We start from the raw sequence: 14,991 nt of genomic DNA, 5'->3' as shown, positions 1-14,991 counted from the left end.
TCCCCCTCCCACCCAGGGAGCTCCTAGCTGTCACTCTGTCCCAGTACAGGGCCCCAGTAGACCAGGGGATCACAAAGCAAATGAGCCTGTCAGAGCATCACTCCCCCTGGGCTACAGAGGAAGGCTGGTGCTGGGGTTGGGAATAGGAATGGAGCTGGGAATGTGGCTGGGACCTGAGCTGAACATTTTCTAGGTCATATCAGCATTTCTTCCCACCTCTGGCTGAGGACTGTGTGGAAAGACTGGATACATCACCATAAAAAGGAACACTAGGTCAGGGGTTGAGAGAGAAAGTATGGGTGTATGGAGAACTGGGCCCTCAAGCCAAGAGACAGGGACATAAATAGGAATTGCAAAATAATGGTTAAAAGTCTCCAAGAGTCGACAGTGGTCTTGATTTTATTACTGCCATGACCACAGGGTTGAATCACCCTTGACTCTGTCATCACAAAACACAGAAATTAAAGAATGATTAATCTAATCAAATAATGCTTCATTATCATCGCCACAAAATTGCGGAGAGAAATCCAGTCTTATGGAAATTAAGAAATGAAGCATGAAGGAGGAGAAGATGGGCAAAATCAAAAAAAATAAGTCTGCCTGAGATACAGATCAGCTGATAACAACGCTAGTAACCATCACACTGTGAGCAATTAACCAAACACAATGCTGTCTTTCCACATTTGCTAATTATCTGTGCATTAAGACATTGTGAATGTGTTATTCTGGATAAATGCACGTCGTGGTTCACCTCAGTCATACTACAGTAAATAGATCCCAAAGGGATCACCACTGGAGTAAAAACAGCTTGGTCGTCACATAAAAGACTGCTGAAGGGCCTTTTCTTGGGTGAGAAGGCGGTGGTCCACACACATGAATAATTCAATTAGATGTTGGTTTAAGCTACAAGGAGCAGGAAAGGTGACAGTGTTTGTCACGCTCTGTAAACCCACCTGGCAGGAGGAAAGATGGGACGGGGAAGAAGAAGAGAGAGATAAAGAAAGAAAGAGAGAAAATGAGAGAGCGATGGGATGTGACAGTGAGAGAAAGACAGACAGAAAGGGAAGGTAGAGGATGACTATAAAGACAGGGACAAGAGAGTGTGTGGAGTGTGTAGACCCAGACACCCAAAAGACAAGAGGGGTACAGATGCATGGTTAGGGTTATGCTGTGGTGGACAATGGGGATCTGGTTTCCCATTGACTAATACTTGATTAAAGATGGCCAGTGAAGGGGGGTAGTTGGTCCTTGGGGAGCTAGTAGAGGCTTGCTGGAGCCGGGAAGTGGGTCAGCCGCTTGGCAGGGCAGGCTGGCTTGTTAGCGCTAACTGGGTGTAAACAGTAACACAGGGCGACCTGGGACAAGGTGCTGCTACATTGCACAGTGTCTCTCTGCCTGAAGCCCCCTGGCTGTAACTGGCAACAATGACAATTACACAGGCTAATTAACAGACTCTTATGGCACAGAAGCCACGCAAACCCAACGATGGCTGAGGAAAGGGAGAGAGAGAGAGAGTGAGAGAGTTAGAGAGTGAGAGAGTGAGAGAGTGAGAGAGTGAGAGAGTGAGAGAGAGAGAGAGAGAGAGAGTGAGAGACGGAGAGAGAAGAAGAAGGAAGACGGACAGGAAATACAAGGCACCGTTGCTGTGTTTTTTCATCATTACGGTTAGAAGCTAACATTTGAGAGGAATCCCTCCATCGTTGCACGGTCTCGTGGTTCTGGGGATGGTTAATGATGATTTGTCTCAGGACAGGGGAGAGAGGGGAGCCCGGGGCTCGGATGCGACGGGGTGTATTTTGGGGGGGTTGTGAGTCTCAGTACGCCCCCCCTCCCACTGCAGCTCAGAGCCCCCAGTTTAAACAACTCAGCGCTCATCAACAAGGCTAATTAGCTTCTAATGGTCAAAATAGTCAGAGACTGAAAATAAACATCCCCTAAATAGAATCTCATGAAATTATACTGCTGTGATCCATTTGGACTAAAATCAACAACACTTATTTCCATCTTCAATATTTACACTGCGATAATAATGATTTATTTGACATACTTTATATCTGGTCTCATACAAGATAAACAGCTACTTTAGTCATTATGATCATAACACGATCGACTGTTACCGTTATACTGTTGTCATGACATTTACAGTCATAGACTGGTAGTAAATGTATCGTCCATCATATCTAAGAAGTAGGAATGTAAATCACATCCCCTGAAAGTCCCTGTCTGTAGACCTCCCCAATGTTGACGACGTCTATCTCTTGTCTTTGACATTTACTTATTGTTCTTCTTGCTTTTCTCTTCTTTCCCTGTCTTCCTCCCAGTGCCCCGCTTGTCTTTGTCCTTGCCCGACTCTCCCTCCTCCTCGATGGCCTTGGCCGCCCGTGCCCTCTTCTTACCCAAAGGTGTCCTGCCGTACCACATCTGGAAACACATTCACAGCCATCAATCCACGGTCGGAGGAAATAAAACCTGGTATACAGTGGCATTTCCTTCCTAACTGTGGGAACGCAGCACCCTCATGTGGTGATTGTTGGAGCATGACTCTCAAATGTATATATGGAGTTCATCGGATAATACTGAATTCATATATGATTAAAGTGCTGAATTGATATCTGATTATAATACTGAATTCATATATGATTAAAGTACTGAATTGATATCTGATTATAATACTGAATTCATATATGATTAAAGTACTGAATTGATATCTGATTATAATACTGAATTGATATCTGATTATAATACTGAATTGATATATGATTAAAGTGCTGAATTGATATCTGATTATAATACTGAATTCATATATGATTAAAGTACTGAATTGATATCTGATTATAATACTGAATTGATATCTGATTGTAATACTGAATTCATATCGGATTATAATACTGAATTCATAATACAATAATGATAATAGTAATAATACTGAATTCATATCTGATTATGATAATAGATGTAAACCAATCAGCACAACAAAGGCAAAAACACGTTTTAATATAATAAAATACCATTTAGCAGAAGCTTTTAACCATAGCCACTTACATATTATTGTTTTACATATGTGTGGTCCCGGGAATCAAACCCACTATCCTAAGATGCAAGCACCACCTACTGCACCACCTACTGAGATACAGAGGACCATTTTAACTGTTATAATGGCAAAATAACCCCTTCCTTCCTCCTACATAGGAGCTTTCCAATTGTCGCCTCTGATTTCTGTGGGAGTAAGGCTATCCTGAGCACTTTGGTGATAAACATATATAAACAAATATTTATGCAAATAAAAGGTGATTAATTGATTGATGCTACTGAACCTTAAAGGCCTCCTCCTCCTCTTTGTAGACGGGGTCCTGTCTGGCCAGTGGAGGGATGAACTCTTCAGCGGTCAGTGGTCTGGTAGTCTGCTGGGCCAGCCTGCGAGGGGTCAGCACCTGCCTCACAGCCTGCAGGATGTGGCCCTGGGTGTAGCCATCTGTCACCTTGGCCAGGGAGCTCAGGTCCAGGCTGGGGGTGAGGCGAGCACCGCCGCCACACAGCAGCTCCCTCCACACCACTGGAGAACAAATCAGACAGGGAGAGAAAGGTTAGGGTTCAAACCAGAAGTGGGCAATGAATAATTTGTTTTTTTTTAAAGATGTGTGTTTACTGGTGGGCCTATCATATGAATTCATTCCACCAGTAGTTTTCATGTCAACTCATTTCTGGTGGCTTTAGGGAATAAAACCTCCACAGATTCTGTCTGTCCATAGCCAACAGGTTGGCCTAGATATAGACCACTATAGACCACTATAAACCCCCATAAACCAATATAGACCACTATACATCACTATAAACCACTATGGACCACTATAAACCACTATAAACCACTGTAAACCAATATAAACCACTAGAAACCAATATAGACCAGTATATACCACTATAAACCAATATAAACCACTATAGACCTCTATAAACCCATATAGGCCACTGTAAACCACTATAAACCAATATAAACCACTATAGACCACTATAAACCACTATAAACCAATATAGACCACTATAAATCAATATAAACCAATATAGACCAATATAGACCACTATAGACCTCTATAAACCAATATAGACCACTATAAACCACTATAAACCACTATAGACCACTATAAACCACTATAAACCAATATAGACCACTATAAACCACTATAAACCAAAATTAACCAATAGACGACTGTAGACTACTATAAACCAATATAGACCACTATAAACCACTATAGACAATTATAAACCATTATAGACCACTATAAACCAATATAGACCAATATAAACCAACATAAACCACTATAGATCACTATAAACAACTATGAATCAATATAGACCACTATAAACCAATATAAACCACTATAGACCACTATAAACCACTATAAACCAATATAGACCAATATAGACCACTATATACCTCTATAAACCAATATAGACCACTATAAACCACTATAAACCAATATAGACAAATATAGACCACTATAAACCAATATAGACAAATATAGACCACTATAGACAACTATAAACTACTATAAACAAATATAGACCACTGTAAACCACAATAAACCAATATTAACCAATATAGACCACTGTAGACTACTATAAACCAATATAGGCCACTATAAACCGCTATGGACAATTATAAACCAATATAGACCACTATAAACCAATATAGACCACTATAAACCAACATAAACCAATATAGACCACTATATACACTATAAACCACCATAAACCACCATAAACCAATATAGACCACTAAAGACCACTATAAACCAATATAGACCACTATAGACTCCTATAAACCAATATAGACCACTATAGACTCCTATAAACCAATATAGACCAATATAGACCACTATAAACCACTATAAACTAATATAATCCAATATAGACCACTATAAATCAATTTAGACCACTATAAACCACTATAAACTAATATAATCCAATATAGACCACTATAAACCACTATAAACTAATATAATCCAATATAGACCACTATAAATCAATATAGACCACTATAAACCACTATAAACTAATATAATCCAATATAGACCACTATAAATTAATTTAGACCACTATAAACCAATATAGACCACTATAAACCAATATAGACCACTATAAACCAATATAGACCAAGGCAGACCACTATAGACAACTATAAACCAATATAAACCGATATAGACTACTATAGATAACCCACCCAGTCTGGAGGCATAGTCAGGTCTGGGGATGAGGATGATCTTCCTATAGACTTTACAGAAGGGCTTGAGGTCTGCGTCAAAGGGCCTCCGGGACGTCCCTACGACCAGAACACGATCCTCAGGCTTCACAGACTTCAGCACCTTTACTAGGTCCTTCTTCAGACGCTTAGGCTCCATCTAGAGAGGGAGAGAGGAGAGAGGGAGGAGAGAGAAAGAGAGGGAGATGGAGAGGAAGTGAGGAGAGAGAGAGGAGAGGGAGATGGAGAGGGGTATGGAGATAGGGAGGAGAGGGAGAGTGAGGAGAGAGAATGAGAGCGGTATGGAGAGAGGGAGGAAGATGGAGAGGGGTATGGAGATAGAGAGAGAGGGAGGAGAGGGGTATGGAGATAGAGAGAGAGGGAGGAGAGGGAGAGTAAGTGAGGAGAAGGAGATGGAGAGGGGTATGGAGATAGAGAGAGAGGGAGGAGAGAGAAGGAGATGGAGAGGGGTATGGAGATAGAGAGCGAGGGAGGAGAGGGGTATGGAGAGTTATGACCGGCCACATGAGGGCAGCATAAACTTATTTGTAAATTCAAGATGTCCCCATTTTCAACTGCTCACAGCTGTCATCTCAAATAACCCATGTTACCCAACAATGGATGTGAGTCCCACTTTAGTTCATTCACAAACAATACAATAATGGAGAAGGTTACTTGACAATCTGCTATGTAAACATTCTTGTCAAAACAAGTCCCTTGATTACACTGTTTGTCAATGTGCACTGTAGTGTTTTTATTTATTTCACCTTTATTTAACCAGGTAGGCTAGTTGAGAACAAGTTCTCATTTACAACTGCAACCTGGCCAAGATAAAGCATAGCAAAATCGACACATACAACAACAGAGTTACACATGGAATAAACAAAACATACAGTCAATAATACAGTAGAACAAAAGAAAACAAAAAGTCTATATACAGTGAGTGCAAATGAGGTAAGATAAGGAAATAAATAGGCCATAGAGGCGAAGTAATTACAATATAGCAATTAAACACTGGAATGGTAGATGTGCAGAAGATGAATGTGCAAGTAGAGATACTGGGGTGCAAAGGAGAAAGATAAATAAATAAATACAGTATGGGGATGAGGTAGGTAGATAGATGGGGTGTTTACAGAGGGGCTAAGTTCAGTGATCTGTAAACTGCTCTGACAGCTGGTGCTTAAAGTTAGTGAGGGAGATATGAGTCTCCAGCTTCAGAGATTTTTGCAGTTCGTTCCAGTCATTGGCAGCAGACAACTGGAAGGAAAGACAACCAAAGGAGGAATTGGCTTTGGGGGTGACTAGTGAGATATACTGTACCTGCTGGAGCGCGTGCTACGAGTGTGTGCGGCTATGGTGACCAGTGAGCTGAGATAAGGTGGGGCTTTAACTAGCAGAGACTTGTAGATAACCTGTAGCCAGTGGGTTTGGCGACGAGTATGAAGCGAGGGCCAACCAACGAGAGAGTACAGGTTGCAATGGTGGGTAGTATATGGGGCTTTGGTGACAAAAAAGATGGCACTGTGATAGACGGCATCTGGTTTGTTGAGTCGAGTGTCGAGGGCTGGTATTGAGCAGTGCTAATAACTGGTCTCTTTTTTTACATTTAGTCTAGTCTTAGTCATTTTGACTAAAATATCATTACGTTTTAGTCAAGTTTTTGTCGATTGAATAATGATTTAGTCTAGTTATTGTCAAAATGACAAAAACAGTGAGCCATTTTAGTCAACTAAATGCCCTTTAATTTTAGTCCCATTTTAGTCACATCACATTTGCATTGCCTCATTAACCTATAGTAAACACACATCACTGACTTCTATGTGACCAAACAGACATAGCCTTATCCTACCAACACATATATATAAGAATGTATAACAATTATCTGGCCGTATGAATTCTTAGTTCAGACTACATAGATATTACATACAGTGCATTCAGAAAGTATTCAGACCCTTTCCCTTTTTCAACATTTTGTTACGTTACAGCCTTATTCTAAAATGGATTAAATAAATGTTTTTCCCCACCAATCTACACACAATACCCATAACGACAAAGTGAACATAAAACAGAAATGCCTTATATTTATAAGTATTCAGACTCTTTGCTATGAGACTCAAAATTGAGCTCAGGTGCATCCTGTTTCCATTGATCATCCTTCAGATGTTTCTACAACTTGATTGGAGTCCACCTGTGGTAAATGAAATTGATTGGACATGTTTTGGAAAGGCACACACCTGTCTATATAAGATCCCACAGTTGACAGTGCATGTCAGAGCAAAAACCAAGCCATGAGGTCAAAGGAATTGTCCGTAGAGCTACGATACAGGATTGTGTCAAGGCACAGATCTGGGGAAGGGTACCAAAAAATGTCTGCAGCATTGAAGGTCCCTAAGAACATAATTCTTAAATGGAAGAAGTTTGGAACCACCAAGACTCTTCCTAGACTCATCCCCAAACTGAGCATCAAGGGAGAAGGGCCTTGGTCAGGGAGGTGACCAAGAACCCGATTGTCACTCTGACAGAGCTCCAGAGTTCCTCTATGGAGATGGGAGAGCCTTCCAGAAGGACAACCATCTCTGCAGCACTCCACCAATCAAGCCTTTATGGTAGAGTGGCCAGACGGAAGCCACTCCTCAGTAAAAGACGGATGACAGCCTGCTTGGAGTTTGTCAAAAGGCACCTAAATGACTCTCAGACCATGAGAAACAAGATTCTCAGGTCTGATGAAACCAAGATTGAACTCTTTGGCCTGAATGCCAAGCATCACGTCTGGAGGAAACCAGGCACCATCCCTACAGTGAAGCATGGTGGTGACAGCATCATGCTGTGTGGATGTTTTTCAGTGGCAGGGACTGGGAGTCTAGTCAGCATCGAGGGAAAGATCAACGGAGCAAAGTACAGAGAGATCCTTGATGACACCTGCTCCAGAACACTCAGGACCTCAGACTGGGGTGAAGGTTCATCTTCCAACAGGACAACAACCCTAAGCACACAGCCAAGAAAACGCAGGAGTGGCTTTGGGACAAGTCTATGAATGTCCTTGAGTGGCCCAGCCAGAGCCAGGACTTGAGCCCGATCTAACATCTCTGAAGAGACCTGAAAATAGCTGTACAGTGACACTCCCCATCCAACCTGAGTGAGCTTGAGAGGATCAGCAGAGAAGAATGGGAGAAACTCCCCAAATACAGGTGTGCCAAGCTTGTAGCGTCACACCTAAGAAGACTCAAGGCTGTAATCGCTGCCAAAGGTGCTTCAACAAAGTACTGAGTAAAGGGTCTGAATAGTTATGTAAATGCCATTGTTCAGTGTTTTATCTTTAATAAATTAGCAAAATGTCTAAAAAACAGTTTTTGCTTTGTCATTATGGGGTATTGTGTGTAGATTGATGAGGAGAAACATATATTTTAGAATAAGGCTGTAACGTAACAAAATGTTACTTAACAAAAGTCTCGGGGTCTGAATACTGTCTGAATGCACTGTACACATCAAACAGGCACACACAAGCGCAGAGAGAGAGAAGGAGAGAGAGAGACAGAGAGACATAGACAGAGAGAGACAAAGAGAGTCTGAGAGAGCGAGAGACAAAGAGAGAGAGACAAAAAGACAGATAGAGAGAGCGCGCGAGAGAGAGAGAGAGACAGAGACAGAGTGAGACACACAGAGAGAGAGACAGAGAGAGACAGAGAGAGAGAGAGAGAGAGAGACAGAGTGAGACACACAGAGAGAGAGAGAGAGAGAGAGAGAGAGAGAGACAGAGACAGAGACAGAGACAGAGTGAGACACACAGAGAGAGAGACAGAGAGAGAGAGAGAGACAGAGTGAGACACACAGAGAGAGAGAGAGAGAGAGAGAGAGAGAGAGAGAGACAGAGACAGAGACAGAGTGAGACACACAGAGAGAGAGACAGAGAGAGAGAGAGAGAGAGAGAGAGAGAGAGAGAGAGAGACAGAGACAGAGAGACACACAGAGAGAGAGAGAGAGCGAGAGAGAGAGAGACAGAGTGAGACACACAGAGAGAGAGAGAGAGAGAGAGAGAGGGAGAGAGAGAGAGAGAGACAGAGACAGAGTGAGACACACAGAGAGAGAGACAGAGAGAGAGAGAGACAGAGACAGAGTGAGACACACAGAGAGAGAGACAGAGAGAGAGACAGAGAGAGAGAGAGAGAGAGACAGAGACAGAGTGAGACACACAGAGAGAGAGACAGAGAGAGAGAGAGACAGAGAGAGAGAAAGTGATGTAAAGTATTGGTAAAGTAGTGTGTTGCACCTCCGTCACTCTGAGGTGTCATCGTTATCATCGTTCCACAGACACACTGAGGTCCAGAAGTTGTACAGTACGAGGGCTAATGACTCTGAATGGGAGCTAATGACTGTTTCACCCAGTGATGTAGCCGATCCACTTAACCTCGAGTCCCAATCGAGTCCGCAAGTAGCCTAGTTGTAGAACGGACCGCCACGACAGAAAGACAACAAATGTAGCGCTGGTATTATGAGTCATATCTTTTTAAAGGTAATGGCTACAATAGAGCCAATTTCTCTGAGGAAAAGAGGGAGACTTGGCTAGAAGTCGGAGACAGAACCTGGCTATGAAATGCAGTGGGGAAAGTGTGAGTGTTGAGCGAGCCTACAAATTAAAAAACGTTTCTATACTCGAGAGAGAAAAACATAGCTGGACTGTTGTTTTACTATTAAACTTAATGCTGCTTTTGTTTTTAATTTTGTAAAGCATCTTGTGTTTGTTAACTAGGCAAAGGGTGGTATCTAACTAGAAGGCTGGTGGTGACTGGTTAGCTACGAGGAAGCAACAGAGTTGCCTGCGCAATGTGTTTGATCGGAGGTGGAGCCGGAGTGGAGCCTGTCTGCCCAGACTCATGAACAGAACTGGACTGGGCATCTGTTCTGCTAATATTAACAGTACGTATCACTGAAAAGCTCTCAATCTGTCTAAAAACTCTTGTTCAGTCCAACATATTTTAGTCACAGAGATAATTTAGTGTCCTCTTTTTTGTTTAGTTACAGTTTTTTCTGGGTCTATTTACTCAGTTATAGTCTCGTTAATTGCCACTGAAAAATATATGTTTGCCAAATATTTGATTCACTATTTTTGTTGACGAGATGAACAGTGGTATTGAGATATGCTGCTGTTGTGTAGAGAACATACCTCTTTCTCCAGCTTCGGGACTTTCTTATAAAAGGTTTTCTCGGCATCTCCGATCCATATTACAGAGGGCTGCAGCTGGCGAGCCACCTGCCACAGCAGAACAACACAAAGAAACACACCTCTTTATTTCACACATCAAGGCCAATGTTCAAACAACTCTCTCCCATATGGGAAAATGAGTAACCTCAACAAAACAAACAGTCTAACCAGCAGAAACATCAGTCTCACACAAACAAAATAACACCCACACGCACAAGTCGTACATTAACTGGACTATCAGTAACATTTAAACTACAGTGTATCTCTTAACCCTAACCCTAACCATAACCCTAACCCTAACCCTAACCATAACCCTAAACCTAACCCTAGCCCAAACCATAACCCTAACCCTGGCCCTAACCATAACCCTTATCCCCAAAAGGTGGACTCTACCAGGGAGAAGAAGAATTCCTGGTGCAGAACTGTGACAGAGGAGCTGGCCAAGATGAACTTCTCGTATCACGAGGCACAACACGTGGCCAAGGACAGAGAGTGTTGGAAGGAGCTCATTGTTGCCTTATGTCCCATAGGGGAGGAGAGCTAGTAAGTCTTAGTTAATGACACCACAGGCTTATGGAGAAACAGTATTGTGAACTTGCAGTGTTTCCATGGCTGGCATTGACAAAAACAACTTGGGGTGAGGGAGGCAGCCACACCCAAATGTTACAAGCCTTTTAGAAACCAACACTGTCTCAGCAAGCAGGAAGTGCTGTCAGGACACGCTCCTGATCCCAGAATGCACTTAGAGAGGGTGCCGACCAATGAGGTGCTGACAGGCGAGATTCAGAACAATGTCGCTAGTGGCTGTGGGCTCCTGACTTGTTTGCCTCTCAAGACAGCTGCATAGAGAGGTGTCCAAGCGAGACAAATCTCTCTCTCCCTCCATGTCTCTCTCTTCTCTCATGTCCCTCGTCCCCCCTCCATGTCTCAGATGAGTCAGTGGTGCAGAATGTCACAGGGGAACCGTGAACAGTAACTGTGTTAACCGATAGACAACTATGTTGATCTGATAAACGTCAAGCTGACAGAGCAACACATAGCAACATCAAGCTGACAGAGCAACACATAGCAACATCAAGCTGACAGAGCAACACATAGCAACATCAAGCTGACAGAGCAACACATAGCAACATCAAGCTGACAGAGCAACACATAGAGCAGCTCATAGTGCAGCTTATTCCTGACTTCACCAGCAGGCATTTCATTCACAACACTGATACCTAATCATGTGCACTGCCAAAGTGTTTTTGTGGGGCATACAGTATGTGTGCATATACTATCTGAATCAAACCAGACAATGACCTCTACCCTCGTACATGGCACCATTTTGCTTCCTTCCTCACTATGTACAGTAGCAGATTGACAAAAACCTTGAAGACCATGTGCAGTAGGTACTGGAGGCAGCTCCTGCCGGGGTACTTCCCAGCCAGGTTTCTGGGGGACAGGTTGAAGAGGTTGGCCCCGGTCTCAGTGCACAGAGCATGGACCAGCATCCTCTTCCCTACGCCTCCAGGACCAGCCAGCAGCAGAGTCTTCATCAGCGGAGCCTTCTGATGGACGGACTGGGAACCTGGGAGGGAGGGAGGGAGGGAGGGAGGGAGAGAGGGGAGAGAGAGAGAGAGAGAGGATAATAACATATAGAGGGTGATTGTTAGGTGGTAGTAATTCTTACCATTGATGGCAACCGGGCCGGACCAGGAAAGGACTGTATAATGTAACCTCCAGACTGCACTGAGCCAAGCTGTGAATACACTAGCAGTAGGACAACACAGCAGTAACCATGAACCTGTGAGACTAAGGGCTCTATTCAGTCTGGAAAGCTGAAGTGTTACAGATTCCAGATAGAGATGTAAAGGTTATTTCCCATTGAGACGACAGATGCAGCGTTTATGGTGAATGCAGTTTAAAGTGGGAACATTGTCTTTAAATTTCAATCACAGCATAAAGCTGAACTTCTGCCATGCGGATTGAACAGAGCCGTAAGGTCACTATAGGTGTTTGTAGCCCCTGTGAGGTCTCTGAGGGCCTCAGCAGCAGCAGTGCTGCTTAACTGGTATTAACTGATTCAGCCAGGTTAACCTCCTACCACAGGGAACAATAGTTGAATTACCCAGCTGGATGATACTGGGGTTAGGCTGGGCTGGGGCTGAGGCTGGGATAAGACTGGGGTTAGGCTGGGATGAGCCTGGACTGAGCCTGGGTGAGGCTGGACTGAGGGTGGGCTGAGGCTGGGGTGAGGGTGTACTGAGGCTGCAGTGAGGGTGTGCTGAGGCTATAGTGAGGCTGGGCTGAGGGTGCAGCATTGTGTGCTCTCTGATACTAACCGTGATTAAAAGTCCAGGCTGGACAGAGGCCAGAGGGCCAGGACACAGAACGTGAGAGTAAACACATCCAATCACAACACCCCTCCATTAACCTCTAGACCCAGAGACCCAGAGCAGGTGCAGCCGTGTAACCCTTATCCCCAGGAATCCCCTCCTGTCCCTTGGGTAGGCCCAGCCAAGAAGTCCCGCTCCTGCTGCTCTGACCGGAACTCATTAAAACTACAATAGCTGGCAACAGGCTCTGGCCTCTGTTCTCTCTCTCTATGCTGCAGGCTGTTTATAGGGTCAGTTCACTCTCTGTTAGATCAGGTCACAGTGTTAGTTCATTAGGTACACTATGAGCACTGATTAGAAGACTACTCCTCCCATTAAGGTCTAATGATGATCTCTTTCCTGCCTCTAACCCATCTGGGACAGATTAGCCGATCAATTGACTAGTGCAACGTGCACTTGTCCTTTTCCATAGGAAAGGAAATGTAGAAGCTTGAACAATAAGGTCAAACACAGGTTAAAAGAAGGAACACTAACTATCATGTTCAAATATTGTCACTTTCTTGTGAAAATAACAGACACCACTGAGAATGAGATAGCAGCCAGTCTGGATAATTGGCTGTGAATCGCTAACAAAGGGAGTACACAGAGATATCTCTCTACCAAGGACACGATCTAGCCAGCCTCCCTCCAATATACAATGCTTATACTTCAGAAAACCAAAGCAGTCTCTAAGGAATCTCTGAATCATCACAGAGTAACTGAAACTGAGCCAACTCTTGGTGAGAATGAGAATAAAGTTCCGGGAACAACAAAACAAAACAATGTCCTGTTGTGATTCATTTCATAAAAAGAGGTGGAAGCTTAGGCAGTGTTGTGTGTACACAGTGCAGGTATAAATAAACTGTAGTATGTGACGATGGAGGTGATGGTAGTGGTGGTAGTGGTGGTGGTGGTGGTAGTGGTGGTAGTGATGGTGATGGTAGTGGTGGTAGTAGAGGAAGTGGTAGTGGTAGTGAGGGATGATGGTGGTAGTAGTGATGATGGTAGGGGTGGTGGTAGTGGTGGTGATGGTAGTGGTGGTGATGGTGGTGGTAGTGATGGTGGTGGTGATGGTAGTGGTGCTGGTGGTGATGGTAGTTGTGGTGGTGGTGGTGGTGGTAGTGGTGGTTGTGGTAGAGGTGGTAGTGGTGGTAGTGAGGGATGATGGTGGTGGTGGTGGTGTAATTGGTGGTGGTAGTGGTGGTGGTGGTGTAATTGGTGGTAGTAGTGGTGGTAGTGGTGGTGGTGGTAGTAGTGGTAGTAGTGGTGGTAGTGATGGTAGTGGTAGTAGTGATGATGGTAGAGGTGGTGGTAGTGGTGGTGATGGTAGTGGTGGTAGGGGTGGTGATGATGGTGGTGGTAGTGATGGTAGTGGTGGTGGTGATGGCAGTGGTGGTGGTGATGGTAGTGGTAGTAGTGGTGGTAGTGGTAATTGTGATGATGGTAGAGGTGGTGGTGATGGTAGTGGTGGTAGGGGTGGTGATGATGGTGGTGGTAGTGATGGTAGTGGTGGTGGTGATGGCGGTGGTGGTGGTGATGGTAGTGATGCTGGAGGTGATGGTGGTTGTAGTGGTGGAGGCAGTGGTGGTGGTGTTGGTGGTGATGGTGTTGGTAGTGGTGGTGGTGGTAGTGGTGGTGGTAGTGGCGGTGGTGGTGGAGGTGATGGTGGCAGTAGAGGTGGTAGTGGTAGTAGTGATGATGGTGGTGGTAGTGGTAGTGGTGATGGTGTTGGTAGTGGTGGTGGTGGTAGTGGTGATGATGGAGGTGGTGATGGTGGGGGTGGTGATGGTGGCGGTGGTGATGATAGTGGTGGTGATGGTAGTGATGGTAGTGTTAGTGGCGGTGGTGATGGTAGTGGTGGTGATGGTAGTGGTAGTGGTGGTGATGGTAGTGGTAGTGGTGGTGATGGTAGTGGTGGTGTTAGTGGTGGTGGTGATGGTTGTGATGGTGGTGTTAGTGATGGTAGTGGCGGTGATGGTAGTGGTTTTAGTGGTGATGGTAGTGGTGGTAGGGGTGCAAGTAGCAGTGGTGGTAGTGGTGGTGATGATAATAGTGATGGTGGTTGGGGGGATGGTAGTGGTGGAGGGGGTGGTGTTGCAGGTGACGAAGGTGGTAGTAGTGGTAGTAGTGGTGGTGGTGATGGTGGTGGTGGTGGTAGAGGTGGTAGTGGTGGTAGTGGTAGTAGTGGTGGTAGTGGT

At 44.3% G+C, this 14,991-nt stretch overlaps 1 protein-coding gene across 1 annotated transcript in view; it reads right to left on the bottom strand.

Moving 5' to 3' along the window:
* Nucleotides 1–2,012: 2,012 nt before the first annotated feature.
* LOC139414048 (dynein regulatory complex protein 11-like) overlaps nt 2,013–14,991 on the bottom strand; it is a 49,444-nt gene continuing 36,465 nt past the window's right edge. Inside the window, exons 15-19 of the mRNA XM_071161925.1 lie at nt 11,807–12,006; nt 10,398–10,484; nt 5,219–5,396; nt 3,315–3,553; nt 2,013–2,421 (exon numbers count right to left, since the gene is read on the bottom strand). Of these exons, the coding sequence (XP_071018026.1) occupies nt 2,272–2,421; nt 3,315–3,553; nt 5,219–5,396; nt 10,398–10,484; nt 11,807–12,006 (854 nt within the window). The 3' untranslated portion in view covers nt 2,013–2,271. The remainder of the gene's footprint in view (nt 2,422–3,314; nt 3,554–5,218; nt 5,397–10,397; nt 10,485–11,806; nt 12,007–14,991) is intronic.

This window comes from Oncorhynchus clarkii, chromosome 7 (genome assembly GCF_045791955.1).
Source record: "Oncorhynchus clarkii lewisi isolate Uvic-CL-2024 chromosome 7, UVic_Ocla_1.0, whole genome shotgun sequence".
NCBI classification, from domain to species: domain Eukaryota; kingdom Metazoa; phylum Chordata; class Actinopteri; order Salmoniformes; family Salmonidae; genus Oncorhynchus; species Oncorhynchus clarkii.
Note: the sequence above shows the minus strand (reverse complement) of the source record. Positions and strands in the feature narration are given on the sequence as shown.